The 27,633-nt window shown below is 41.4% G+C and overlaps 1 protein-coding gene across 3 annotated transcripts; it reads right to left on the bottom strand.

The window, feature by feature from the left end:
* Nucleotides 1-401: 401 nt before the first annotated feature.
* RHBDL2 (rhomboid like 2) lies at nt 402-26,499 on the bottom strand. 3 transcript variants are annotated; one of them, XM_050932664.1, is made up of 9 exons: nt 26,414-26,499; nt 20,003-20,256; nt 16,007-16,155; nt 13,485-13,597; nt 9,249-9,349; nt 7,409-7,469; nt 6,804-6,865; nt 5,338-5,374; nt 4,346-4,385 (listed from the first exon to the last, which is right to left on the bottom strand). In XM_050932664.1, exons 2-8 carry the CDS (start codon nt 20,210-20,212, stop codon nt 5,348-5,350), a joined length of 723 nt encoding a protein of 240 aa, XP_050788621.1. In that variant the 5' UTR covers nt 20,213-20,256; nt 26,414-26,499; the 3' UTR covers nt 4,346-4,385; nt 5,338-5,347. The 3 variants fall into 3 exon arrangements, with proteins under 3 accessions (XP_050788619.1, XP_050788620.1, XP_050788621.1); XM_050932662.1 differs by lacking the exons at nt 4,346-4,385; nt 5,338-5,374 and adding an exon at nt 402-844; XM_050932663.1 differs by having other exon boundaries at nt 4,295-5,374.
* Between the last annotated feature and the right edge of the window lie 1,134 nt (nt 26,500-27,633).

The following is a 27,633-nucleotide window of genomic DNA, read 5'->3' as shown; positions in this document are numbered from 1 at the left end:
ATAAGTCGTCATTCCTGTAAAATCTCTTTTTTTTTAAATGAATGGAGCTGCCACTGAATTTCCGGGCTGTTGAAGCAGAATGTCACAAAATTCAGAGACATTGCAGCAGACTGGACTTACAGCCTGCGTCCAAGTACCTGAGGCTTTGATTATACATGACAAAGATCAAGAATCATCACACTTGCTACTCAACTGTAAAAAATTGACACCATAATTTTTTTCTCTAAAAGAATTCTTTATTGTGCTGATCAACATTTTTCTTCTCGTTTTGAGGTTAGAAAGCTGGTATAGGAAGAAGTAATTTCTTTCAAATTAATATTACTGAATCATGCCACATAAGCTCAAAACAAAAGCTGCATTAATTATTCCAAAGCAACCAGGAACCCTTGATGTTTATTTAATTTAACAGTATAAAAAACAATAGAAAATAGAAAAGGTTACATATGATTTTGAAAAGGTAATATTTTAATAACTATATTTCATTTCTGGGATAGGATAACCATAAAAATGACGGTATAATGCTTTAAAAATTAAAGTCTGTACACAACCATTATTAAAAAAAGCAACAGTTATGGAGTCCCTTTGTAGGTATAAAACTGTAATTTTTCTTTTTTTTAAGTTGTTTTCCTGATGATTTAAGTGTTTCTTTTGTGGGTGGTGCAGTTTAGTTTGCTGGTGAAAGAAAGATATTGAAAAATACAGCAAACACCAGAAAGACTAAATAAGCAACAATGGAGATCCAAAATCTTGGATCTTTTGTAAAGTTCTCATCAAAGCAGCTGAAAATGACATAACCTATTGACATTCCAGCTAGGCCACCAGCAATGTGAGCCACAAAGGACACCTTAAGAGAAAAAGAAGTAAACTGTTAAGTTACATTTTAAGACTGAGGAATACCAGCACTTCTGTAACATTATTCATCCAAGGATTTGAAATCACTTATAAATATTATTTTAGCTTTAACACATGCCTATGAGATAGGTAAAGGATACTTAGGGATCATTAGTATTTAAATGTAGCTACTCTGATGGAAGGCAGTAGCTGTTTAATAGTGTACAGCTACATATCAAATTAAAACTGTAGGTATGAATCTAGGGAGGTAGAATTAAATTATTCAGAACTGGGAATTTGGCTAGAATTTGGATATACTTTTATGAAGAGAGTCATGACATCTTTGACCGCTGTTTTATGCTTCATCCAAAATATGCATGTCCCTAATGCCATGCTGGGACATTCCTTCAGAACTGACTCTAAGGGAACATGGTTCCCTACTGATTCGCTAAAAGTCAGTGTGCACAGTATATAGAAATTCCTTGGAGGTTTCCAGTTTAGAGTGTGACCAAGCCCAACCCTGCTTAACTTGAGATATGAAAAGTCACAGTGTAAGGTGGCATGGCTGTAGGTGATATACAAAAATACTCAGGATGAGCAGGAAAGTTATAGATGTAAAGCACTGAGTTACCACAGTGATTAGTGCAGTATGAAAACCTAGATGAAAGAGAGAAGAAAATTAGATATATTAGATAGAACTGAGGTAAGAATGCATCATGAAATACACACACACACACAAACACTTTTTCTTGCATCATCAGGATGGCCACAAATGATCGCTATGTCATGTCTACTTCCTTGTTATCAGAGTAATTGAGTATTAAAGAGAGGTCCAGGAATAGTGTGTTAATCTGTGCTCCCGCTGCTGTTTGTGCAGCCAGGTACTGGGTCACAGTAGAACAAGACTGATTACTTCTCAGAAAGAGAGGAGATTTTGAATATTATAATAGAAGAGATTTCTAACCAGATCATAAAATGCCATAGTCCAAAATACAGATTTAGTTTGACAATATACCTGTAGCACTGCCCAACTACTACAAATGGAGTTTTAAAGTTAGTAGGTAAATTTAATACTTAAGGAAATAAGAGATTAATGTAGCTGGCAAGAGAGACATCAGAGCAAGCAGATGTCATGTTAGCTTCAAGTGTGTGTGGAATATATGTATGTTGTCACTCAATGTTGATGCCAACAAGCCTGCTATCCAGTCCCAGGTGTCTAGCAGAGTTTGCTAATCACAAATTGTGAGTTACATGTATAATGTAAATAACATTGTCTATAACTGAAATGCAGCTATTTGAATCAGAAATAACTGACTTAATGTAGTCCATGCTGTCATTTCATTGTCGAATTATCAGTGACTCTTGAGACAAAGATATTCATGTATAGCACTGTCAGTTAATAGTTTAAATTGAGCTACATAATGGGGGCAAATATAACATGTCCCTGCCCCAAATAATTTAAGGGCAAGGTTGAGAACAACAAATATCTTATGTCATAATCAGGATTTCAGTGTAAGTCTGTAGGGGTGAAAGTACATTAGTCCATTCTGTCCCAGTGAAGTTCTTGAACAATAAGAAGTCTACATCTGAACAGGTTCACTGACAATGTCCCTCAGACCTCTTTCATTTGGCCTTATTTTCCCTTTTTATATTTCTCCTGGGGGAATCTAATCCATCACCTCTATGCTGATGTCTTTCACATCTACCTCGCCATCTCCACTCAGTCACACCATCTCCAGCTGTGTCTCCAATATTTCCTTTTGGATATATTGCAATCAGCTTGAACTCAACATGAAGAAAATTGAACTTAGTCTTCTTTCTATCACTGTGGACAATATCACCATCCTCCCTGTCCTCAAAGAATTAATCTCAGTGTGGTTTTCAACTCCTCTGTTCTCTTCTCTGCAACATGGATGCTATCAATAAATTCTACCAATTTTGTCTCTTCAACATCTTCAGAATCCACCTGTTCCTCTATTCCCACACTCCAAACCCTTGACCATGTCAGTCAAGTCTCACTTCACCTGTGGCAGCCTTTCTGACCTCATCTCTCACACCCCTCAATTGTTTCAAAGTATTCTGTAAAAATCACCACTGCTACTACCACATCTGTCCCTTCTTTAAGTCTCTTAGTGGTTTTCTCACCTTCCACATTAAATTCAAACTCCTTGTCTGTTTTTCAGGCTTCTGCCTTCTGGGCTCCCTCCTTGCTCCTGGCTACCTCTCTTCTATTCTTCTCCATGCCTATGCTCAAGATGTGTGCCTAGGCATGTCCTAATTTCCTTCCTGCTTTATACCATGTGCCCCTACGTTAACAGAACAGTATTCCTGACCTGGTTTACCACTCCTTCAACCTCTCTTCCACCACACCCCTTCCTCCCCACACCATTCTTCATAAAAATTTATTTATGGGGCCTGTGCTATTTATTACAATTTAAATAGTTCAAGGGCAGTGCCCTTGTCTGCCATTTGTTCCGAAAGATGTGTGTGCTGTCCATGCTCAAATACATAGTAATTTTTAAACACAACTATACTTCTCTTAGTATGCCCATTGTGATTAAGCAATAGACAGCAAGGGATACATGTCTTGCTTTACTTACTCTGAGTTTAACATAGCCCCGCAGTTATCTTAATCAGTAGTAAGTTACCTGCAAGAATTACTACACAAGTACATTGACAGTATAATGGAGAAATCTACATGCCATGCTTTATTCCATAAAGATAGTATTTTATTAAATATGCAGCCTGTTTCATGGCTGGATACAGCTTCTACAAGGAAAGAAGTCTTTAAAATATACCAAAAATCTTGGTCTCAGACAGAGGTAACAGCTTATTACAATGTATATAGATAATATAATAAGCACCCATCCCAGCTTGGGATGCCTATACATTATCTAAGTTAACAAAGGTATCTTCAACTTTTTATAAGCCAAGTAGCTGGGAGGACAAATTTAATCAGAAAAATGTGAATGATAATTGGGAACCATCAAAGAACACCTAACTAGATGCCCAAAAAGTCACAATCCCACAACTGAGGAAGAAGGCTCCTGGTTTAGAGGGGAAATGAAGGCAGCTATAAAAAAAGTAATAAATGGAACAAATGGAAAGCTGATAGTAAATGAATATAATTCAGAAGTTAGGAACTGTAGAAAATTGAAAGGGAAGTAAAGGGACACAGAAATCTATGGCTAACAGAAGTAAGGACAGTAAGAAGGAATTTTTTAAATATATTACAAACAAAAAAGTTCTGACAATGGTATTGGACCACTACTAGATAGAAATGGTAGAATTAATACAGAAAAGTCAGAAGTGGTCAATAAATATTTCTGTTCTGTATTTGGGAAAAAACATGATATTCTCATCATATGGTGATAACAGTCTTTCCATTCTATTAGTATCTCTGGAAATGATAAACAGAAGCTACTAATATTAGACATTTTAAAATCAGCAGGTCCAGATAACTTGCATCCAAGAGATTTAACAAAGCCATCTGAGGAGCTCCCTGGACCGTTGATTTTCAGTAAGTCTTGGAGCACCAGGGAAGTTCCAGAAGACTGGAAGAAAGGTAATGTTGTGCCAATGTTTAAAAAGAGTAAACAGGGTAACTTGGGTAATTATAGGCTTGTCAAACTGATATCGATCTTGATCAAGATAATGGAGTGGCTGATACAGGACTCAATTAATAAAGAATTGAAGGAGAGTAATGTAATGAATGAAAATCAACAAGGGTTTATGGAAAATAGATCCTGAAAAAACTAATTTACATATTTTTATGAGATTATAAATTTGGTTGATAAAGGCAATAGTGTCGACTTACTACGCATAAACTTCTGGAAGGCATTTGATGAGACATTTTGATTAAAAACTACAACGATATAGAATTAACATGCCATACATTAAAAAGACTAAAAATTGGCTCAAAATTTAGTTGCAAAGGAATCATCATTAAGCGGATCTGTTTCCAGTGGGGTCCCTCAGGGATCACTTCTTGGTCCTACACAATTTAACATTTTTTTCCAGTGACCTGGGAGAAAATACAACGTCACTGATAAAGTTTGCAGATGACACAAAAGTTGGGGAAGTTGTAAATAATGAAGAGGACAGGTCTCCAATTCAGAGCAAGCTGGATCACTTGGTAAACTGGGCACAAGCAAACAATATGTGTTTTAATATGGGTAAATGTACACATGAAAGAACAAAGAATGTAGGCCATACTTACACAATGGGGGACTATCCTGGAAAGCAGTGATACTGAAAAAGATTTGGGTGTCATGGTGGATAATCAGCTAAACATGAGCTCCCAGTGTGACGCTGTGGCCAAAAGATGTGATCCAGGGAAATCTCAAGTAGAAGTAGAGAGGTTATTTTACATCTGTATTTGGCACTGGTGCAACCATCGCTGGAATATTATCCAGTTCTGGCGTCCACAATTTGAGAAGGATGTTGATAAAATTGGAGAGGGTTTAGAGAAGAGCCACGAGAATGATTAAGGATTAGAAAACATACCTTACAGTGATCAATAGATAGACTGCAGGAGCTCAATCTTAACAAAAAGAAGGTTAAGGGGTGACTTGATTACACTCTAAGTATCTACATGGGGAACAAATATTTAATAATTGGCTCTTCAATCTAGCAGAAAAAGGTATAACACAATCAAACAGCTGGAAGTTGAAGCTAGACAAGTTCAGACTGGAAATAAGGTGTACATTTTTGACACAGAAAGTAATTTAACCATTGCAACAATTTACAAAAAAGTTATGGTGGATTCTCCATCACTGAAAATATTTAAATCAAGATCGGATGTTTTTTCTAGCAATTATTCTGGGAAGTTCTCTGGCCTGTGTTACACAGGAGATCAGATTATGTGACCACAATGGTCCCTTCTGACTTAGAATTTATTACTCTATGAAAAAAACAGTTTACCTTCTCTCATAAGAATGTTAGAATGGCTATACGGGGTCAGACCAATGGTTCATCTACACCAGTGTCCTGTCTTCTGACAGTGATCACTACCAGATGCTTCAGAGGGAATGAACAAGGCAATTATTGAGTAATCTATCCCCCGTCATCCAGTCTCATCTTCTGGCAGTCAGAGGGTTAGGGATCCCCAGAGCATGGCGTTGAGTCCCTGACCATCTTGACTAATAGCCATTGTTGGGCCTATCCTTCATGAATTTACCTAATTCTTCTTTGAACCTAGTCATAATTTTGGCTTTCACAACATCCACCAGCAACAAGTTCCACAGGTTGACTGCATGTTGTATGAAGAATTATTTTCTTAAATTTTTTTTTTAAAGCTGCTGCCTATTAATTTCACTGCATGAGCGCTGGTTCTTGTGTTATGTGAAGGGATAAAAAACACTTTCCTATTCACTTTCTCCACACCATTCATGATTTTGTAGACCTTTATCATATCCCCTCTTAAGTCATCTCTCTCCTAAACTGAATAATCCCAGTCTTTTTTCTCTCTCCTAATGTGAAAGCTATTCCATACCCATTATCATATTTGTTGCCCTTCTCTGTACTTTTTCCATTTCTAATATACCTTTTTGAGATGGGGAAACCAGAACATCATGCAGTATTCAAGATGTGGGCATACTATGGATTTATATAATGGCATTATGATATTTTCCATCTTATTATCTCTCCCTTTCCTAATGGGTCCTAACATTCTGTTAGCTTTTTTGACTGCCACTGTATATTGAGCTGATGTTTACAGAGAACTATCCATGATGACTCAAAGTTCAGCTTCTTGAATGGTAATAACTAATTTAGACCCCATCATTTTGTATATATAGTTGGGATTATGTGCCATTCTGTTTCTTGGTGCAACAGGAATCACCACAATCTTTCAATATTTAAAACAATATTTTTCTACTAAATTCCAATACTTAATACTGAGGTTTAATCTAAGGTCTAGTAGAGCATTAGTTATAATTTATCCAAGCTATTTTACTGAAGTCTGTACTTACTTGAGGCCCATTCACAGGAGCAATAAATCTTCTGTACACAGCAAATCCCATATCAGTTCCAACTAAGAAAACACAATTATCATAAAATTGTTCATTCAGATTGACAAGACATTTCAGAAACAAATCCAAATAATGGGTGTAAGTTACAACATCATATGTCTTCTAGTGGCATCTACAAAGAGATCATATCACCACAATTGAAGCAGTCACTTTTGGAGTGAAATGCAGGAGCTAGTAAAATAAAAATCTGCTTTCAGCCACGGGATGCCAACTCCTATTGACTTCAGTACCACCCTTCTAACAGAGCAAAATTTAGCTAGAATTTTATCAAGCACCATACATACATAGCTGTGGCACTACACAGTATTTAAAAGCACAAAGCAACACTAAATAGTTTAAGGCTCAGATCAGTTTACATTACAATTTAACCTAACCCCAATTTACATTTACTTTGTGGTTTCAGCAAACTGAATAATATGCAACTGATACCTTCCTGACTATTAGTATTTTGGACTCCAAATGGGCATTCGTTTTTGTACCATGTAATACTAGGTGTCTTGCATAGTTTTTATCCTCACATACATACTAGGTAGGATTAAAATTACCTATAATCCCGATGAGGAGCAATCTGAAGACTCCAAACAAAGGAATCATTTCTCTGAAGTTCTTGGAGAGAAAAAATAAACAATTAAGCTATATAATTATACACATGGACTTGTACATGCATACACATACACAAACAGTCCATTTAGGTATATTAATATACTCTAACACCCTACATTTCTATAGTGCCTTTCAAACAATCACAAAGCATTTTACTAAGGAGAGTCAGTATCATTCTCCCCACTTTACAGATGAGGAAACTGAGGCACAGAAAGTGGCATGCCCAAACTCCAACAACAAGGAGCTTAATCCACTAGACCACTGCTATTATCACCTTTCACAGTCTTCCTTATTTTATAATGAAAACATATGTCCTTTTATATGCCTTTTGGTGATAAAAATTAATTAAAAAGAAGATGCAATCTGTGTACTGTCAGCCCTTTGAGAATGATTATCCAGCAAAGCAATGTTTTTGCCTTATCCAAAGGATACCAATTTTTAGAGCCTCTCATGCCTTGGTGGTGGAGACTCAATGCTATTTGCTGAACCAGGCCCCCTCTTTGTTTACTTGAAAACTCTGGTGATATGAACTCTTTAATGTATCATTTATAATTCATACTGCCTGTGATCACACAGAAAAGAAAGGTTTGACTGCTGACTGAACTTCTTAAGAGAAGATTTGCTGAAGAACTGATGTTTCCATGAACTAATGTTTAGCAATGTTTAGAATTAAAAGACTAGGACCCACCTTTGGTGACTGATTAAACTAAATCATTTTTTAAAAAGCCACCCAATATACAGTCAGCTTCTCTGACACTAGAGATCACTGAAGCCAAGATCTTAATTAGCAAACAAAAATATGTTTAGTTGCAGTTAAGGTTATGTAGCAGGACACTTCATCTGAAATCTTAAAAGAAAGAAACTAACATTACTGGGAAAGACCTTTGCACTCCTTTCCACCTTTGTTTTCCCTACAACATTAGTGATAATGCTCCCCAACACTCCATACGGTTTTCACTTCCATCTCCCATAGGCACCAAAAAATCAGTATGTACCCCAGCTTCATAAAACTTGCATTCCAATGCCAAACCTTAACAGAGACCTCATGTGCTTTTACATTGATTATACTGACAGACCAGAACATCTGATTGTCACACATTCCAAGCATTTGGGAAGTTATTCTGGCTAAACAATGCTGAGCACCAAGATTTTACGTTAGACTATAAGTTTGATTAAGCTGGGGTTTGTATTGCTTTTTGGTATATGTGGGAGATAGACATAAAAGATTAATAAAATAAAGGTTTAAAGTTCCTGTTAAGATGAACTACTGCACCCAAAATGAGATCAATACAATTAGATATTTACATGAATATATAGCCAAAATTATTTTTAAAAGGGATATACAAACCCTCATGCTTCAGGGCATCAGTCAAGTTCTAACTGAAGCCCTAGAGTTTAGGGGTTTTTTTGTTTTTGTTTTTTGTTTGTTTGCAGCTTATTCCATAATTGTTCACTATGGCGTTTCTTGTACTTCTGAATCATCTGATTTTGGCCACTAGCTGAGACAGAATACTGCACTACATGGGATCACAAACGGCAGTTTCTATAGTGTAATATCACTTTGGCTGAAAAATGATGTCAACTGCTAAATTCACTTTTTCCTCTTTTAATAGCACAAAAAGCATCTATGAAGCTTTGATTTCTCAAGGACAGACACAGTTTGTTCGGCATATATGTATGTGGGAGTTGCATTTTCCTTACACAAATAAGATTGATCCAAAAGTGAATAAAGATCCACAAAGAATCTGTTTTTTTTCAGTGCATTTCTGATTGTTTCCTTACCACTAAAACATTCATAAAGTATCCTCCAATGAGAGCATAGACTCCTCCTGAAGCCCCTACGAGAGCCTGGAGGGGATCACAGACTGAGCTAGCCAAGGAACCTGAAAAGACAGAAATGTCCTTAGAACTAGAGTCCTAATGGAAACTTTAAGATGACATTTTCTGGACCCTATATCAATAGAAGCTAAAGATCACAACTGAAATTACAGGAGATTGACAGACATATTAGAAACTGGGGAAAGAAAGAAAACAGGAAGAAAAAAAGGCCAATTAAAGTTTTACCTACACCAATGTGATGCTGTCATGGTATAATTCCCCACTCTGAACCTTAGTGTCCAAAAGATGGGGTACCAGCATGAATTCCTCTAAGCTCAATTACCAGCTTAGTACTTGTAGCGCTGCCACCAACCAGGAATTCCAGTGCCTGGTACACTCTGGTCCCCCCAAAACCTTGCCTGGGGACCCCCAAGATCCAGACCCTCTGGATCTTAACACAAGGAAAGTAAACCCTTTCCCTCACCGTTGCCTCTCCCAGACTTCCCCTCCCTGGGTTACCCTGGAAGATTACTGTGATTCAAACTCCTTGAATCTTAAAACAGAGAGGAAAATTCACCTTCCCCCCTCCTTCTCTCTCTCCCTCCCAGACTCTCCCTGAGAGAGAAAGTAATCCTAACACAGACAGAAATTAACCTCTCTCTCCCCCTTCCCTCCTTTCTCCCCACCAAGTCCCTGGTGGATCCAGACCCAGTCCCCTGGGGTCTCACCAGAATAAAAAAACCAATCAGGTTCTTAAACAAGAAAAGCTTTTAATTAAAGAAAGAAAAAACAGTAAAAATTATCTTTGTAAATTTAAGATGGAATATGTTACAGGGTCTTTCAGCTATAGACATTGGGAATACCCTCCCAGCCTAAGTATAAAAGTACAAATTAAAATCCTTTCAGCAAAATACAAATTTGAACTCCTTCCAGCCAAATACACATTTGCAAATAAAGAAAACAAACATAAGCCTAACTCGCTTTATCTACCTAGTACTTACTATTCTGAACATATAAGAGACTGTATCAGAGAGACTGGAGAGAAACCTGGTTGCACATCTGGTCATTCTCAGAACCCAGAGAGAACAACCAAAAACTAACAGCACACACAAAAACTTCCCTCCCTCAAGATCTGAAAGTATCCTGTCCCCTGATTGGTCCTCTGGTCAGGTGACAGCCAGGCTCACTGAACTTGTTAACCCTTTACAGTCAAAACAGACATGAAGTACTCCTGTTCTATTAACCCTTAACTATCTGTTTATGACAGATGCGGACATGAAAAAGGCTAATGCAGTCCTAGGATGCACCAGGTGAGGTATTTCCCGTAGACACACAGAAGTGTTAGTAGTGTTATACTGATAAATCCTCATCTGCAATAGTGTGTGCAATTCTGGTCTCCCATCTTTAAGAAAGATTAATTCAAACTGGAACAGGTGCAGAAAAGGGCTACAAGGAATAGATAACCAACCTTATGAGAGGAGACTCAAAGAGGTTGGCTTGTTAAGCCTAACCAAATGAAGGCTGAAGGGAGATATGATTACTCTGTATAAAGACATCAGAGGGATAAATACCAGGGAGGGAGAGGAGTTATTTAAGTTAAGCACCAATGTAGACACAAGAACAAATGGATATAAACTGGCCATAAACATGTTTAGGCTCAAAATCAGATGAAGGTTTCTAACCTTCGGAGGAGTGAAGTTCTGAAACAACTTCCAAGGTGAGCAATGGGGGAAAAAGCCTAACTGGTATCAAGACTGAGCTTGATAAGATTATGGAAGGGATAGTAGGATGAGACTGCCCACAATGGCACGTAGCAAATCTCCAACTGCTAGCAGCAAATATCTCCAATGGCTGGTGATGGGACACTAGATAGGGAGGGCTCTGAGTTACTACAGAGAATTCTTTCCCTGGTGTCTGGCTGGTGAGTCTTGCCCACATGCTCAGGGTCTAACTGATCACCATATTTGGAGTTGGGAAGGAATTTCCTATGAGTCAGATTGGCAGAGACCCTGGGGTTTTTCACCTTCTCTGCAGCATGGGGCACAGGTCACTTGGAGGTTAAAACTAGTGTAAATGGCGGATTCTCAGACATGCTTCTGCCCCCTGGCCCTGACTCCAGCTGTGGCTGTGGCAGGGACGGGAGAGACTCCTCTCCCTCAGCCCCAACTCCAGGACTATAATGGGGACAGGCTCCTCTCCCTCGGCCCCAGCCCCTATTTTTTAAGGAAGATCCTGTGTTACAGCAATTAAATGTTTCTATTCTTTGTTCTGTGGTGCCTCTGTTTACACAATTTATGGGGATAAGCAGTATTTTATCTGCCAAAAATATATACCTTATTGAGTCTGATCTACATCCTGAACCAAGATTTATAGAAAACCATGAAATACCACACATTACTACCTTTAACCAAAGAAAAATACCTTCAAGACATCATACAGTTTTCATTTCATTTGGGTGAGGAATCTCACTTTAGGTTCAGCTTTACACTGCCAGCCACCAGATTAAATTCTGAGCAAAGGGAATTGCAACCTGAAATATGGGTTGCACATTATAGGATTTCATTTTTTTCTGCTCTTCAGAAAAGCCTGTTATGTGCATAAGACTTCAGTCTATGCATTTGCAATAGTGATAAGGAAGCCGTTCTAATATGATACACTTGAAGGGTCAAATCCTCAGCTAGTGTAAACAGAAGTAGTCCCACTGACTTCGTCGCTGCTGTACACCAGCGGAGGATTTGGCCCTAAATGTCAGATTCCAGGAAATCTTTATAGTCCCCTTTACAGATATATATATATATATATAAAGTTTTTTGTTTCTACCGGTGGCATACATCGAGACATTACCTTGATATTGGTGCTGCACATAACAAAATTAATTCTGCACATGAATGGAAAAATTAGAGGGAACATTGCTCCAGACCTATGAATGGCCTCTTAATGGACACTGCAATTGTACGATGATCTCCCAGCTGAAGCTATGCTTTGAGGATACGATAAAACTCAGAATGCAGTTCCATCTGAATGCATGAGAATACAGAGGTTTGAGAATTTTTGCAATAACTGCCATTAGACTAAACCCTTATACTCAACATTTTATAATGTCCCCTGAGAAAGGAATTGTTCTACCTTTCATCAGTAGAAACTTGTCAATAAAAAGTTATATTTATAAATCATAGTGATTTGTTAATATGCATGTCTTATCATTCAACAGGAATTTAGCAGCCTTAATAGGGAAGTAGTAAAACAAGCACCAGAAGTGGTAACCAAGCATTACACTTAGAATTAGAAGCAGTAGGGAGGAGACAAGTCTTGTTTTCTTGGTGATGGAGTAAGATTACAGAGGAACAATGTTGTTGCTTCTTTCATTTTACTTTATTTAGAATTAACAGAAGCTCTGTTAATTCTAAGGGTATGTCTATACTATCTGCCGGATTGGCAGGTAGTGTTCAATGTATCGGGGATCGATTTATTGCGTCTCGTCTGGATGCAATAAATCGGTCCGCTAATCCATGCCCGTACTCCACCTCAGCAGGAGTAAGCAGCGTTGACGGGGCAGCCGCGCCAGTCGACTCACTGCCGTGAGGACAGCCAGGTAAGTCAAACTAAGATACTTCAACTTCAGCTACGGAAACAGTGTAGCTGAAGTTGCGTATCTTAGTTCGAACCTCCCTGCTAGTGTAGCCCAAGCCTGACTGAAGACGGCAACAATAACCAACTTCAAGATGTGCTTTTACAGGAACAATATCTGTGCCTATTTTCTAGAGCCCATAAACTGGAGACTTTAGAATGCAGAATAATAAAAACAGTTTACTATTTCCATTGATAATTAATTCAATTTACTTATTCATTTCAAAGATGTTAATTGTAAAATACTGCCCACTAACAGTTGGTATGAATTTATATTTCTGTATGGATGAATTAGAGTGTTAAAAAACTGGAAGGGAGAATGGCTATAAAGTTGAAAGAAACAACTGAGTGGAGCGGAGTGGAACATAGGATTGTTTTCTAGTATGTTATTATGGTAAAAGTTTGGAGTCCAGATATTCTGTGCACCAAGAGAACTGGTTATGTTACACAATCCAGTATACCAACCACTTTGATTGTCCTGTTCAGGAAAGGGGATGTAGCAATAATATACATTGATTTTCTGATACAGACAGTTCTCCATTTAAGCTTACCCATTTCCCATTACACACTGACCTCCAATCACTCCTGCAAGATACACGAGACTAACCCGATGCCCTTTATGAACCATTTCCAAGGGGATCCCCAAAATAAGTTGCAGACAGAGATTTCCTAAAATGTGTTGAATGCTGCAAGGAAAAAGATGTTGATAATTGAAAATCAAAATTTTAATTAACAAACATTTAAAGTTTTCTCAAACTATAGTTAATACATAATAAAATGGCACCCTAGCACCCTGGGGGCATGCTTTATTTCTACAGCCAAAATAACTTTTTAAAAAGTTAGTAAGACAAAATAAAAGCTGTTATAAATTATATACTCAAATAACTCAAAATAAGTAAGCCTTACTTTTTAGGGGGTGGAGACAGGGCTATGCATTTGGATCTGGAAGGCCAGAGTCTGCATATAAGTCAAACTAAGGCACTCCGGTGGAAAGGCAGAACTGGACTACAGATTATGAACAACAGGTCTCAAAAACAAACAAACAAACAAACAAAAACGTAAAACATGGCCATACTGGGTCAGACCCGTGGTCCATCTACCCAATATCCTGTCTTATGACAGGCCAGTGCCAGATGCATTAGAGGGAATGAACAGATCAGAGCAATTATCAAGTGATCCATTCCCTGTCGTGCCATCCCAGCTTCTGGCAGTCAGAGGTCTAGGGACACTCAAAGAATGGGGTTGCAGCCTTGACCCTCTTGGCTAATAATCATTGATGGACCTGTCCTCCATGAACTTATTTAATTCTTTTTTGAACCCAGTTGTACTTTTGGACCCTAGCAATGAGTTCCACAGATTGATTGCACATTGGGTGAAGAAGTATTTTCTTATGTTTGTTTTAAAGCTGCTGCCTATTAATTTTATGGGGTGACCCCTAGTTCTTGTGTTATGTGAAGGAGTAAATAACATTTCCTTATTCACTTTCTCCACACTACTCATGATATTTTAGACATCTATCTTATCTCCCCTTAGTCATCTCTTTTCAAAGCTCAACAGTTCCAGTCTGTTTAATCTCTCCTCATATGGAAGCTGTTCCTTGCCTTTAATAATTTTTGTTGCCCTTCTTTGTACCTTTTCAGGTAGGATTAAAACTATACTACAGCCATGCTATCTATACTACCTTGTACTGATCTCGCAAACTAAACACTGATGGATTAGGTCAGATTTTGAAATGGAGAGTGACACCTCACTGCTGCAGGAAGTGGTGCTGGCAGTTCACTAGATGGAACTCGTCATTACTGACCCTGTCATGGGGCGCTGCCCTTGAACATGGTCCTTTTTATGGCCCTGCAGGTTCATTGCCTCTAGCACCAACTCAGGTTATTTCAATTAATTACCTAGACTGGTAAACCAATATCACCTTTGTGGGAGTCTGATTTATTAACTTTTCTACAGCATGTAACTCACTTCTGAGTTGAAGTTCATGTCCCTTGTGGGTCCATGTAAGAGTCCCTATAGACTTTTTGCTCCTGTTCAGGAGGTCCCAGCCCTCCTCCCAAGGCTGAGTGATATTTTCAAGTTTCTCTCCTTAAAACTGCAGCCTTCCATTCTCCTCCTTTGAGCTGGGTTATAATTTAGGACAGCTGTAGGGCCTTATCAACTTTCAGCTGGCCCCTTACCCCAATTAGTCGTCAGGCTCAGAGGGTGCAGCAGGCAGTGCTCTCCTGCTGTTGTCTGCCCTGTTATCAGGGAAGAGGCAGCATACTAGTCCCCTTCTTCCACCTCATACCCAGTTGGTTGGGTGAGAGAGGAGCCTTGTCTTGCCCACTCTGCAAGGCTCCTGATCCAAGGCCCTTAAAGAAACAGTAATAAAATTTCTCCCAAACATTATTTATTCCTGGGACTGCTTCCTCTCCACAAATACCTCTTATTTCTTATGTCTTAGTCTATATCAAAACCTCCCAAAATATTATAAGGGCCATGCCATGTGACTGGGGTGGGCTCACAACGAGGCACCACTACCTTTAAAGGGGACAGCCTACCATGATGCAGATCCTACTGCCCCAGTACGGTGCCCAGAAGCATCATCCTGCAGACAAGTCTTAAGACTAGGGTCCTGACCACATGATCTTTATAAATCTTACAAGGTAAAATCTTCCATTTTCCTAAATGAATACATAAATTTTGGACACAGACTGAGATTTTCAGAGGAACCTAATGGAATGACACCTAACTCTCTTTGGCTTCTCTGAAAAACCTGTTTAGAACATAAGAATGGCCAGACTGGGTCAGACCAAAGATCCATCTAGCCTGTATCCTGTCTTCCAAAATGGCCAATGCCAGGTACTTCGGAGAGAATGAACAGAACAGGTAATCAGCAAGTGATCCATCCCGTTGCCCATTCTCAGCTTCTGGCAAACAGAGGCTAGGGACATTATCCTTGCCCATCCTGGCTAATAGCCATTGATGGACCTATCCTCCATGAACTTATCTCGTTCTTGTTTGACCGTGTTATAGTCTTAGCCTTCACAACATCCTCTGGCAAAGAGTTCCACAGGTTGACTGTTTGTAGAGTCCACTGTTACATTACTTACCCAGCATGCACTAGCATATATGAAATGAATCTCCAAGCTTCTTCCCTCTTGTCAGGCCTATAAATAAAGGGACTGTTCCAGACACCTGTATCCAGCGTGATCCACTGTTTCTGGGGCTTCCAAACAGCATAATAAATGAATACAGCCAACTGGAAACAATGAGAGACTTTAACAACTTCTACAACGATTTCGAATTACGAAATATAAATAATTTTCCACCAATAATCCCAAAATCCTTGCTATATAATTGTCTCATGGCAGATTTCAAACCTTCTATATACAGAAATGCATAATTTCGCTAACATACAACTATGTGTGAAATGGTCAGAACACACATTGGAAACAACAAGGATAGAGATGCAAAAGCAAGCACTCAAATTAGGAAATACCAGATTTAAAGGAGTTCTTGCCACTGTGCATGTTCTTTAATCCCACTGACTTCAATGGATTTTAATGATATGCCTGAGTATTCTGCTGAATCAGGATCTGAATGATAGAGCAGTACAGTAACTCCTCACAAAGTCGTCCCAGTTAACGTTGTCTCGTTGCTGATCAATTAGAGAACATGCTGTTGTAAAGCTGCGCAATGCTCCCTTATAATTTGTTTGGTAGCCACCTGCTTGGCCACTGCTTGCAGAAAGAGCAGTCCATTGGAGCTAGCTGGAGGGGGCTTGGAACCAGGTTGGACCGGCAGCACCCCATCAGCTCCCTGCTTCCCTAAATTCCCTGTCCGGCAGCCACCCAGCAGGCTATCAATTGCTGTGCAGCTCAGCTGTACCTCCCCGCACTGTCCTGTGCTTCTCCTGCCTCTGCCTTGGAGCTGCTCCCAGGAGCCTCCTGCTTGCTAAGCAGAGGGGGGAAGGGGGAGGGGTGCTAATATCAGGGTGTCTCCCTCCCCCCACTCCTGTATCTTATCTCCAAAGCAGTGGAGGGGGGGACACCAGTATGGAGGGAGCTTGCTGGCAGCAGCTGTTGTCTCAACTTGCTGATCTACTTAAAAAAGGCAATGTACTTAGAGTGGGGTCATCATTCTTAAAGGAGCAACGCGCGTCTCTCTCTCACACACATGGTGTGTGTGTCTGTCTCTCTGCCATGCTGTCTCCACTCCCTCCATTTGTGCTGCCTTAGAGAGTGTGAGGCTACATTAACAACAATGTGTTAGGAGAGCTAGTTCATCATTTATCAGTAAGGCATTCCCTGGGAAATATCCCATACTCTTCTACCCTCTGACTTCACCACCACAGCCAAGCTTCACAATCATCATTATTGTGTACAGTATTAAATTGTTTGTTTAAAACTTATACTGTGTATATATATTATATAAAATAAAGTCTTTTGTTTGACGAAATTTTTTTATCTCAATCTTAACCCCCACATTTATATTAATTCTTATGGGGAAATTGGATTAGCTTAATATCGTTTCGGTTAAAGTAGCATTTTTCAGGAACATAACTACAATGTTAAGTGAGGAGTTACTGCACTGTAGAACAAGAAGTTTGTGATAATGTAACTAGAAACTGAAACCTGATCAATATGCACAAAGGGGCAGAGTTAAGGTTGCACAGGCAACCTCAGTCCTAGCATTGCCTAATGTTCAAATGCCTGGTTTTCCAACTCAAACATTCTTTTCACACAGGAAATAACATACAAACACTGGACTTTAAAAAAAGAAAATTGAAAAAATGAAGAAATTCCATCATATATTTGCTAGACCATAGAGAACAAGTCAGGATTCCTGGTTCTTTTCTAGGCACTGGGTATGCAGGACTTCATAACCAAAATACAATTTGGCCTACACTTTCAGTGAGATAGTTGGATTAAGTGGCTGAAACTGGAGTCTGCCACAGAGATCTCTATTTTATCAGCATTTCTGCCAGAAGTGAGCTTGTGAAATGTCTAAGATCCTTAGTTACTTCACATATAAAATGGGGGAATAATACTTGCTAGGGATATGAGGTCTTGCTGGATAAAGATTGAGAAGTGGACAATTAATAACCAATCAGCAGAAGAGGCAAGACTAAAACTCCTGGGCTCACAGCCTAGTTGTATCTTCCCTTGGCCAAAGGATATTTTGACTGGGGAGGACAGTGAGGTCATCAAATTTGGGAACATAAGAACAGCCATCCTGGGTCAGACCAAAGGTCCATCTAGCTCAGTATCTTGTCTTCCAACAATGGCCAATGCCAGGTGCCCCAGGGGGAATGAACAGAGCAGGAAATCATCAAGTGATCCATTCCCAGCTTCTGGCAAACAGAGGCTAGGAACACCATCCCTGTCCATCCTGGCTAATAGCTATTGATGGACCTATCCCCCATGAACTTATCTAGTTCTTTTTTGGCCTTCACAACATCCTCTGGCAAGGAGTTCCACAGGTTGACTGTACACTGTGTAAAAACATACTTCCTTTTGTTTGTTTTAAACCTGCTGCCTATTAATTTCATTTGGTGACCCTTAGTTCTTGTGTTATGAGGAGGAGTAAATAACACTTCCTTATTTACTTTCTCCACATCAGTCATGATTTCACAGAGCTCCATCATATCCCCCCTTAGCCATCTCTTTTCCAAGCTGAAAAGTCCCAGTTTCATTAATCTGTCCTCATATGGCAGCCGTTCCATACTCCTAATAATTTTTGTTGCCCTTTTCTGAACCTTTTCCAATTCCAATATATCTTTTTTGAGACGGAGTGATTACATCTGCACACAATATTCAAGATGTGGGTGTACCATGGATTTATATAGAGGCAATATGATATTTTCTGTCTTATTATCGATCCCTTTCTTAATGATTCCCAACATTCTGTTCGCTTTTTTGACTGCTGCTGCACATTGAGTGGATGTTTTCAGAGAACTATCCACAATGACTCCAAGATCTCTTTCTTGAGTGGTAACAGCCAATTTAGACCCCCATCATTTTATATGTATAGTTGGGATTATATTTTCCAATGTGCATATTTTACATTTATCAACATTGAATTTCATCTACCATTTTGTTGCCTAGTCACTCACTTTGAGAGATTCTTTTGTAGCTCTTCGCAGTCTGCCTGGGACTTAACTATCTTGAGCAATTTTGTATCATCTGCAAATTTTGCCCCCTCACTGCTTACCCCTTTTTCCAGATCATTTATAAATATACTAAATAGGACTGGGCCCAGTACAGATCCCTGGGGGACACCACTATTTACCTCTCTCCATTCTGAAAAGTGACCATTTATTCCTACCCTTTGTTTCCTATTTTTTAACCAGTTACCAATCCATGAGAGGACCTTCCCTCTTATCCCATGATAGCTTACTTTGCTTAAAAGCCTTTGGTGAGGGACCTTGTGAAGGCTTTCTGAAAATCTAAGTACACTATATCTACTGGATACCCCTTGTCCACATGCTTGTTGACCCCTTAAAAGAACTCTAGTAGAGCACATGCAGTTCAGTTTAGGATTTTAAGAAACGTAATCACCAAGCGTAAAACAAGTTCTGCTGCGCATGTGCCAGTAGCAACTTTAAGAAGCTCTTAAACTGGCCAAATGTGGATTTTCATAGGGTTAGGACACTTCTGGACTGTCCCCTGCAAAATAGTTTATTTCTCCACTAAGCTCATTCTGATGTTGAACCATTTTTGCTCAAATATTTAAAAAAATTCAACATGAAACAGAAACCAGAGATGGAAGATTTCAGCCTGCATGGTTAAAATTTGCCAGACTTAACAAGGAACTGAAATATAGGGTATTATAGTGGTGCAATATGGACTTCATATGTGCAATGAATGAGAAAGAAGTTACTAAATGGAAGATAATCAAGAAGTTAAAAATGCTCAATTCAGTATGTTTTATGATCACATGCAAACTCCAGTGCTGAACAACAGACAAGAAGCCCGTGATCTAAAGTGAAACAACTGCAATTTGTATAATCTAAATCCCAGTTTGACTGTTGTTCCTGTAAACTAATAGCATTCAATGAAAGACAAGTGCAAACATTTACAATGTTACCAGGTAAGAACTCTTACCTCAGCTATACTAATGGAAATGATGAAGAGAGGAGGAGGGATACAGTTTGCTCTTTCCAGGTAGGTTCCTCTGGCATTTTCGGGAAGCATCCACTTGGAAATGGACTCATGGATCTTGTCACAACTAGTACAAACTCTAGAGTTTCTTGCATTGTTCTCCTTCTCTTCCTCCTCACCAGACATATCCGTGTTCATCTTCTCCATCTCCATATTACTTACTCGGAAAAGGCCAAATACTTAGGAATTGCAAAAACCTGTTCCATCAAACAGACAGGTTTTACTGTTTTACACACAATCAGCACAACATTCAGATGACTGGTACATTTTATAAGAATAATCTCTAGCACTATGATGACAAACTTACACATCACCTTTCATCCAGAAAGGTTCCCCAAAGCACTTTACAAACTTTATCAATCACTCCACCTATTGTCTAACAGCACAATGCAACACTACCCAACAATTAAGACAGAACTGAAGACTCTTGCTTCCAGGTAACATTACAGAGGAATGTAAGGTAAGCACAATACAACTAACTAAAAATTGACTTTGGCTAGGACTACATGGCTAAAAATCCCTATTTTTAGGGGAGGGAAAACCATCATGAACTCTTTAATGACCCATTCAATTACCTCAAACTATATGCAAAAGTAGCAGCAATTTGCATCCTCTACAGCTCTGGAGGCAGTATCCCTGACCCCTTCCATTTGGGATTCATAGGGTGAAACGGAAGCAGCTTTATTTATGGCTTCAAAGGATATTGCCTGGAAATGCACTGAATCAAGTCTCTCCCCCTGTATGCTATACCAGCCAGGTCCAGACCACTGCTGGGGACTGTCGTCAGCTACTGTCACTACTGGGGTCTCTGGAGTCCCACAACCTAGGTTCTGCCAGTGTAGGTCTGGCCCTTTCTGTTTTTTCAGATATACTCTATTGATTTCTTTTCTATTAGATAGATTGCTTAAATGGAGACAGTCACCTTGAAATGTAGTCAATTAAAATACACTAACATTGCTTCTGTGCTACACCCATCCCCCAAATATCTCTGTCAATTTTGTGGTTTTACAGTTACAAAATATTTCTCTCCAGTTGATGTGTGAAAGACACACAAAGGAGAGGTGGGGAATGGTAAAAATGATTGTACAAATGTGCTGTCAGATGCACAATGTAAATGCACTTTCAAAAAGGAAATATCTCTATAATCTTTTAGACAGCCATTTTAAGTGTTACTTGTAACAATAGTAGGCAAAAAGTTGAGTGTCCCTTTATTTAGTTGTAATTCAGTAACTTGCAGACAGAAGCGTTTAATACAATTTCCCTCAGACATGCTTCTCAGCTGTCCCTGATTTTGCAAATATTTTTGTCCTCACCTTGATCCAAAAAGAAACCAGTCACATAAAAATAATGTTCCAGAAAGTAATTGCTTATCTTTGGTTTTTTTCTACTATTAAAGACAAGCACTAGATCAAAGCACAGCAACAGAAACATCAATTACACACTCTTTACTAGAAAGTCTCTGACCTAGGCCATGTCTACACTACTAATTTTTGTTGACAAAAGTGATGGCAACAACCAAAAGTCGACATAACAGAAATTGGAATCTCATGTTCACACTTGCTCCCTTGGTCAGCAGATCGCATCCACAATGGGGGCACCATCGACAATGTAAGCATTGCACTGTGGGTACCTATCCTACAGTCCAGCTTGACAACTTCTGTCGCTAGGTGTGTGGGAAGGCAGAGAGGAAGGTGATCAGGAACAGTCAACATGAATTCACCACGGGCAAGTCATGCCTGACCCACCTGATTGCCTTCTATGATGAGATAACTGGTTCTGTGGATATGGGGAAAATGGTGGATGTGATATATCTTGACTTTAGCAAAGCTTTTGATATGGTCTCCCACAGTATTCTTGCCAGCAAGTTAAAGAAGTATGCATTGGATGAATGGACTATAAGGTGGATAGAAAGCTGGCTAAATTGTCGGGCTCAACGGGTAGTGATCAAAGGCTCGATGTCTAGTTGGCAGCCAGTATCAAGGGGAGTGCCCCAGGGATCAGTCCTGGGGCCGGTTTTGTTCAACATCTTTATTAATGATCTGGATGATGTGATGAATTGCACCCTCAGCAATTTCGCAGGTGACACTAAGCTGGGGGGAGAGGTAGATATGCTGGAGGATAGGGATAGGGTCCAGAGTGACCTAGACAAATTGGAGGGTTGTGCCAAAAGAAATCTGATGAAATTCAACAAGGACAAGTGCAGAGTCCTGCACTCAGGAAGGAAGAATCCCATGCACTGCTACAGGCTTGGGACCGAGTAGCTAAGCAACAGTTCTGCAGAAAAGGACCTGGGGATTACAGTGGATGAGAAGCTGGATATGAGTCAGCAGTGTGCCCTTGTTGCCAAGAAGGCCAACGGCATGTTGGGCTGTACTAGTAGGAATCCTGCCAGCAGTTCGAGGGAAGTGATTATTCCCTTCTATTTGGCATTGGTGAGGCCACACCTGGAGTACTGTGTCCAATTTTGGTCCCCCCACTACAGAAGGGATGTGGACAAATTGAAGAGAGTCCAGCGGAGGGCAACGAAAATGATTAGGGGACTGGGGCACATGACTTATGAGGAGAGGCTGAGGGAACTGGGGTTACTTAGTCTGCAGAAGAGAATAGTGAGGGGGGATTTGATAGCCTTCAACTGCCTGAAGGAGGGTTCCAAAGAGGATGAAGCTCATCTGTTTTCAGTGGTGGCAGATGACAGAACAAGAAGCAATGGTCTCAAGTTGCAGTGGGGAAAGTCTAGGTTGAATATTAGGAAACACTATTTCACTAGGAGGGTGGTGAAGCACTGGAATGGGTTACCTAGAGAGGTGGTGGAATCTCCATTCTTAAAGGTTTTTAAGGCCCAGCTTGACAAAGCCCTGGCTGGGATGATTTAGTTGGTGTTGGTCCGGCTTTGAGCAGGGGATTGGACTAGACCTCCTGAGGTCTCTTCCAACCCTAATATTATATGACTCTATGATCATGGCACTTCTTAGGACCAGGCTAAATGCCCCGTGATACATTGCTTTGTGTCCCAGCAATCCATGGACTTCTGGCTCTCTTTCGTGGCATTTTTGCAGCAGCCATTCTCTGCTGAGCACCTCAGCATCTTTGTGGGAAGGGATGGGTCCTGCACTGCTCTCTTATGCTCTGTTAACTGTCATGAAGACATTGTGGATGGTAGTGCAGTTAATCAAGTTCCTAGCTGAAGAAGACTTGCAGATGCCTGACCTTCTGCATGACATGGATTGGAGCAACTTTAGATTGTTCTTGGCATTCACAGAGCAGCTGCATAGGGAAGACTGTCGTTTTTGGGCTCAAAAAACAAGCACTGAATTGTGGGATTGAATCATCATGAAGGTGTGGAATGAAAAATAATGGCTACAGAACTTTTGGATGCTGAAAGCCACCTTCCTGGAACTGTGCGCGGTGCTTGCCCCAGACCTGAGGCGCAAGGACACCAGGATGAGAGCTGCCCTCTTGGTATAGAAGCATATGGCAATCACTGTGTGGAAGCTGGCCACTCCAGACTGCTACCCAGTTGGTCATGAATCAATTTGGAGTGGGGAATTGACCGCTGGGGCTGTGTTAATGGAAGCGCGCAGGGCAATCAATCGCATGCTGTTACGGAGGACTGTGACGCTGGGAAATGTACGTGAAATAGTGTATGGCTTTGCAGAAATAGGGTTCCCTTATTGTGATGGGGCAGTAGATGGCACACATATTCCAATTTTGGCACCAGACTACCTTGCGACAGAGTATATCAATAGGAAAGAGTACTTTTCTGTGGTGTTGCAGGCGCTTGTGGATCACTGACAGCGTTTCACTGACATCAACATGGGGTGGTCTGGGAAGGTGTATCTCCAGGAACACGGGCCTAAACAGAAAGCTACAAGCAGGGGACTTTCTTTCCAAATGAGATGTTCAACATCTCAACATCACCCTAAGCCGTGGCTCATGAAACCTTACACGGGACACCTGCACAGCAGTAAGGAATGGTTCAGCAACAGGCTGAGTAGGTGCTGGATGACAGTTGAATGTGCACTTGGCAGATTAAAGGCACGCTGGCAATGCCTTTATGGCAGGCTAGACCTTAATGAGGATAATATTCACATGGTCATAGCCACGTGCTGTATGTTGTATAATCTCTGTGAAGCTAAGGGTGAAAGGTTTGCTCAGGGGTGGAGTGCTGAAACAGACCACTTGGCTGCTGATTTTGAGCAGGCAGATACCAGGGCTGTCAGAGGAACTCAGAGGGGGGCAGTTAGAATCAGGGAGACTTTGAGGCAGCACTTTGACAATGAGCACCAACATGGTATATCTCTGTCACAGGTGCTAGTTTTCCTAGGACGCAATGGTGTCATTTTGGGCCTTATATTCCTGTAAGACAATGATAATAACGCCTGTGCATGTATTGGTAGTGCCTGCAATCTCAATTTTTAGAAAAAAATAAAACAGGTGATTCACTATTAAAGAACTTTGATTTTATTGAACAAGAAACAGCACATGCAAATGCCTTATGGGAAAGGAGGAACCAGGAAAAGACAGAATTTCACAACTGTGTGCAAGTCCAGTTATCATTGTGAAAGTTGTCCAAAGGGGCAAAGTGAAAGAGGGACTGATCTGCTCTGTCTACAGCACTTAAGGACTGTAGCATCTACATTTGCTCCCCTATTACTTGAATCATCCTCTCAGTTGCGTCCTTAAACGCTTGATTCTTTTCTGTCCTGTTGTTCGGCTTCCCAGCACTCCTTATGTTCCCTTTTTTCTGCACTGAAGCCCTGCAATACCTCCCAGAACATGTCTTCTTTGCTGCATCTTGGGTGCTTTCTTATCTGGTGGAGAAGCTCGGAAGGGGTGTGTGGGGTGTTCCTGAAGGCCACATCTGGTGAAGTACAGGGGACAATGCACAGAAGTGGGATTGTTAAATTCATGCACACTATTGTAATATTTCAGTTAAATTCACCTTTTGCAACATTGCAATCACTTTTTCACTGACTATAGCCAGGCACGCACCTCCATGAACAGCCAAGGCATGGTGAGTGTTGCGGGGAGAGGTTGTTCCACATGGGGAAAAGAGCACACACTCTCTGCAAGGCTCATGGTGCAGCAGTCTATGGAAAAAGATCTAAAATTCTCCCCGACTTTTCCACAGGCAGGGGTCATTCTAGCAGACATCTCACTGCTAAGGGCAAGCAGGGAAACAAGGGTACATCTACTTCATGCTTGTGACTTCTGTCCTGCTCCATATGCTGCAGGCCTATGTGCCGCTTTGGTCCCAGCACAAGTGATTGTCAAATGGTGCAGGAAAGTTTCCTACAATGGAGGAAGGAACAAAGCTGCTCTGCCACAGAACCTTCAGCAGAAAATTACTGAGTTCTTACTAATTTTGTAGTGTACACATACCCTCAGTCTTACCTCTTTTTAAAAAACAACAAAATGGTGCTCCAGCAGCAGAGCAATCCCTAGCCAAAGCTGAAATTTTACTTCAGTAGTAACTCCAAGCATTAATGACAACTACTGACATACTAAAAGACACGTTATAGTATCCAGATGATCCTAAGAGAATGTACTTCAAATTACTGACTCTGATCTAGCTTGTGGGATAGGAGTGGTAAACAGACTATAGGCATACGGTATTTTTAAATGTGTTTCTCAGACACTGGATAGGTCCAACTACCACTGTAGTAAAGCAGCTGTCTACAGTGTAATGTAAATTTAAGAAAATATGATCTCTTTATGGCCAATTTTTTTTTAAATAAAAAACTCCTCTCCACCCACTTTTCAATCTCCTTTCACCAAAACCACTGTTAGTTTATCTGGGCTGCATTTGTTATGGGTTTCTAGTCTAGATTTTACATGTTCTTTTAATATTGCCAATGGAATGTCTTTGTGGTACTGGCACTGAACAAAAGCAACTGCAGGACCCTAGAACGCTGACAGTTTTTTTAGAAATACTAGCCATTATAATTACAAACCCACGAACTTCATTCAACAAGCACTCTGCGGCTGTACCCGCTGAAAGGATATGTTTAGACTGGAAGCGCTGTGACATGGCTATTTCAGAGGAATGTTCTTCAGCCTCACGGCACATCCCTTAGAGGCTCTCTGTGCAGGAGCCGTTTTTACAGGTCTTAGCTCATAGAGAGCCGAGATGACTCGCTTCTCCCCAGCCAGAGGCTGGTGCTTGGCCCCGAGCGGAGGCAGAGACTCTGTCCCCTCAACGGCCTGGGCAGCTTTTCCCCCCACGAAGCGTTTCTGGGGAGTTTCAGGTCAAGAAGCTGAACCAAGTAAAGTCACCGAAGTTGAATTCCAGCCCGGCCCGCGAGGCTCAGCGACACTCAAGGGCTCCCCGCGGGGGGCAAGGCGCCAAGTTACCTCATGGCTCACGGACTCGCACCGACTTCCAGACAGAACTACCACGGCGCCCACACCGCTGCAGCCGGTCCGCCCCCGCGCCAGCCCCCTCCTCGCGCTGCCCCGGCCCCGGCACTCGGCTCCGGCCTACCTGCCTGCTCCGAGTTCCTCCAAGTCTCTGCGCCAGCCCCTCCTACTTCTGCAGAGCAGCCTCAGCCCCGGAGCCGCTCCCCGGCCCGCCCTGCTGGCAGCCCCAGGAGGAGCCTCCCTCAGCGGCATTCCCGGGGCGGGCAGCCTCCGACACGCCCTCGCAATGAAAGGGCCGGGCTGCCCGCCCCAGTCCAGCCAAACTGCATCCACCGCCAGCCTCGGTCCCCTCAGCCCAGGGCTGGATTAGCGCAGGGGCTCTAGGGGCTGCAGCCAGGGGCTTGGGCTAAGCGGGGGCCGCAGGCTGGAGCTGGCCAGCGACAAGTGTCCACACTGCGAGCAGGACAGCGGCCCCTACGCGAGGGGTGTTCAGGTACTGCCCCCGCCCCTAGCGCCGGCTCCGCAGCTCCCATTGGCGGGGTACAGCAGCCAATGGGAGCTGCGAGGTGAGCGCCTGCCCGCATGGGCACCATACACCGTGCAGAATGGCCTGCGCCCTCTGCCGAGGGGCTGGATAGGCTGGCTGTCTGGGGAAGAAGAGCAACAGGACCATGGGCAGGCAGGGAGGGATCCTGCCTTAGCCCTGCTGCACCGCTGACCAGGAGCAGCCACTCCCACTCCTGCATCCCAACCCCCTACCCCAGCCTTGAGACTCCTCCTGCACCCCAACCTCCTGTCCCATCCCTGGCCTCACCCCAGAATCCCCCCTCAGCTGGCACTACACCTCTTCCCATATCCCAATCCCCTGTCTGAGCCCAATCATCCACTCCAAACCCCCAGGGGCCCCACAAAATCTAATAGCCCCAGGCCCACAGGAGAGTTAATCCAGCTCTGCTGCAGGGCACCAACAGAGTGGTAGCACCATCGTTCTGTGCCTTCCATCAGACCCCAGGTATCCCTAATTCAAAATTGGATTGCTACCTAAATTTTCCCAGGATCATCCTTTTTTTTTTGAGGTAGGTGTTCTGGGAAATCCAGGGGGGTGCTCAGTACACTCTGTTGGCTGTCCAGTTTTACTGGCTCAGGATCATTGCAGAGGTCCTGATTTTTTTGTACCTTCGAGGTGGCAACTTTAATCCCAAATCTCACCACTT

The sequence above is a fragment of the Gopherus flavomarginatus genome, chromosome 22 (genome assembly GCF_025201925.1).
Source record: "Gopherus flavomarginatus isolate rGopFla2 chromosome 22, rGopFla2.mat.asm, whole genome shotgun sequence".
In the NCBI taxonomy this organism is placed as follows: Eukaryota; Metazoa; Chordata; order Testudines; family Testudinidae; genus Gopherus; species Gopherus flavomarginatus.
This window is presented reverse-complemented; position numbering and strand designations above follow the sequence as displayed.

Bases quoted from the DNA above. Each gene is read 5' to 3' on its own strand.
- RHBDL2 (XM_050932662.1), bottom strand. From the start codon at position 20,212: ATGGAGATGGAGAAGATGAACACGGATATGTCTGGTGAGGAGGAAGAG. The intron at 9,350-13,484 runs GTCAGTGTGTAA...CTGTCTTTTCAG, and splicing joins TCTTGCAGGAGTGATTGGAG to GTTCCTTGGCTAGCTCAGTC. The intron at 7,470-9,248 runs GTAAGGAAACAA...TTTCTCTCCAAG, and splicing joins ACTTTATGAATGTTTTAGTG to AACTTCAGAGAAATGATTCC.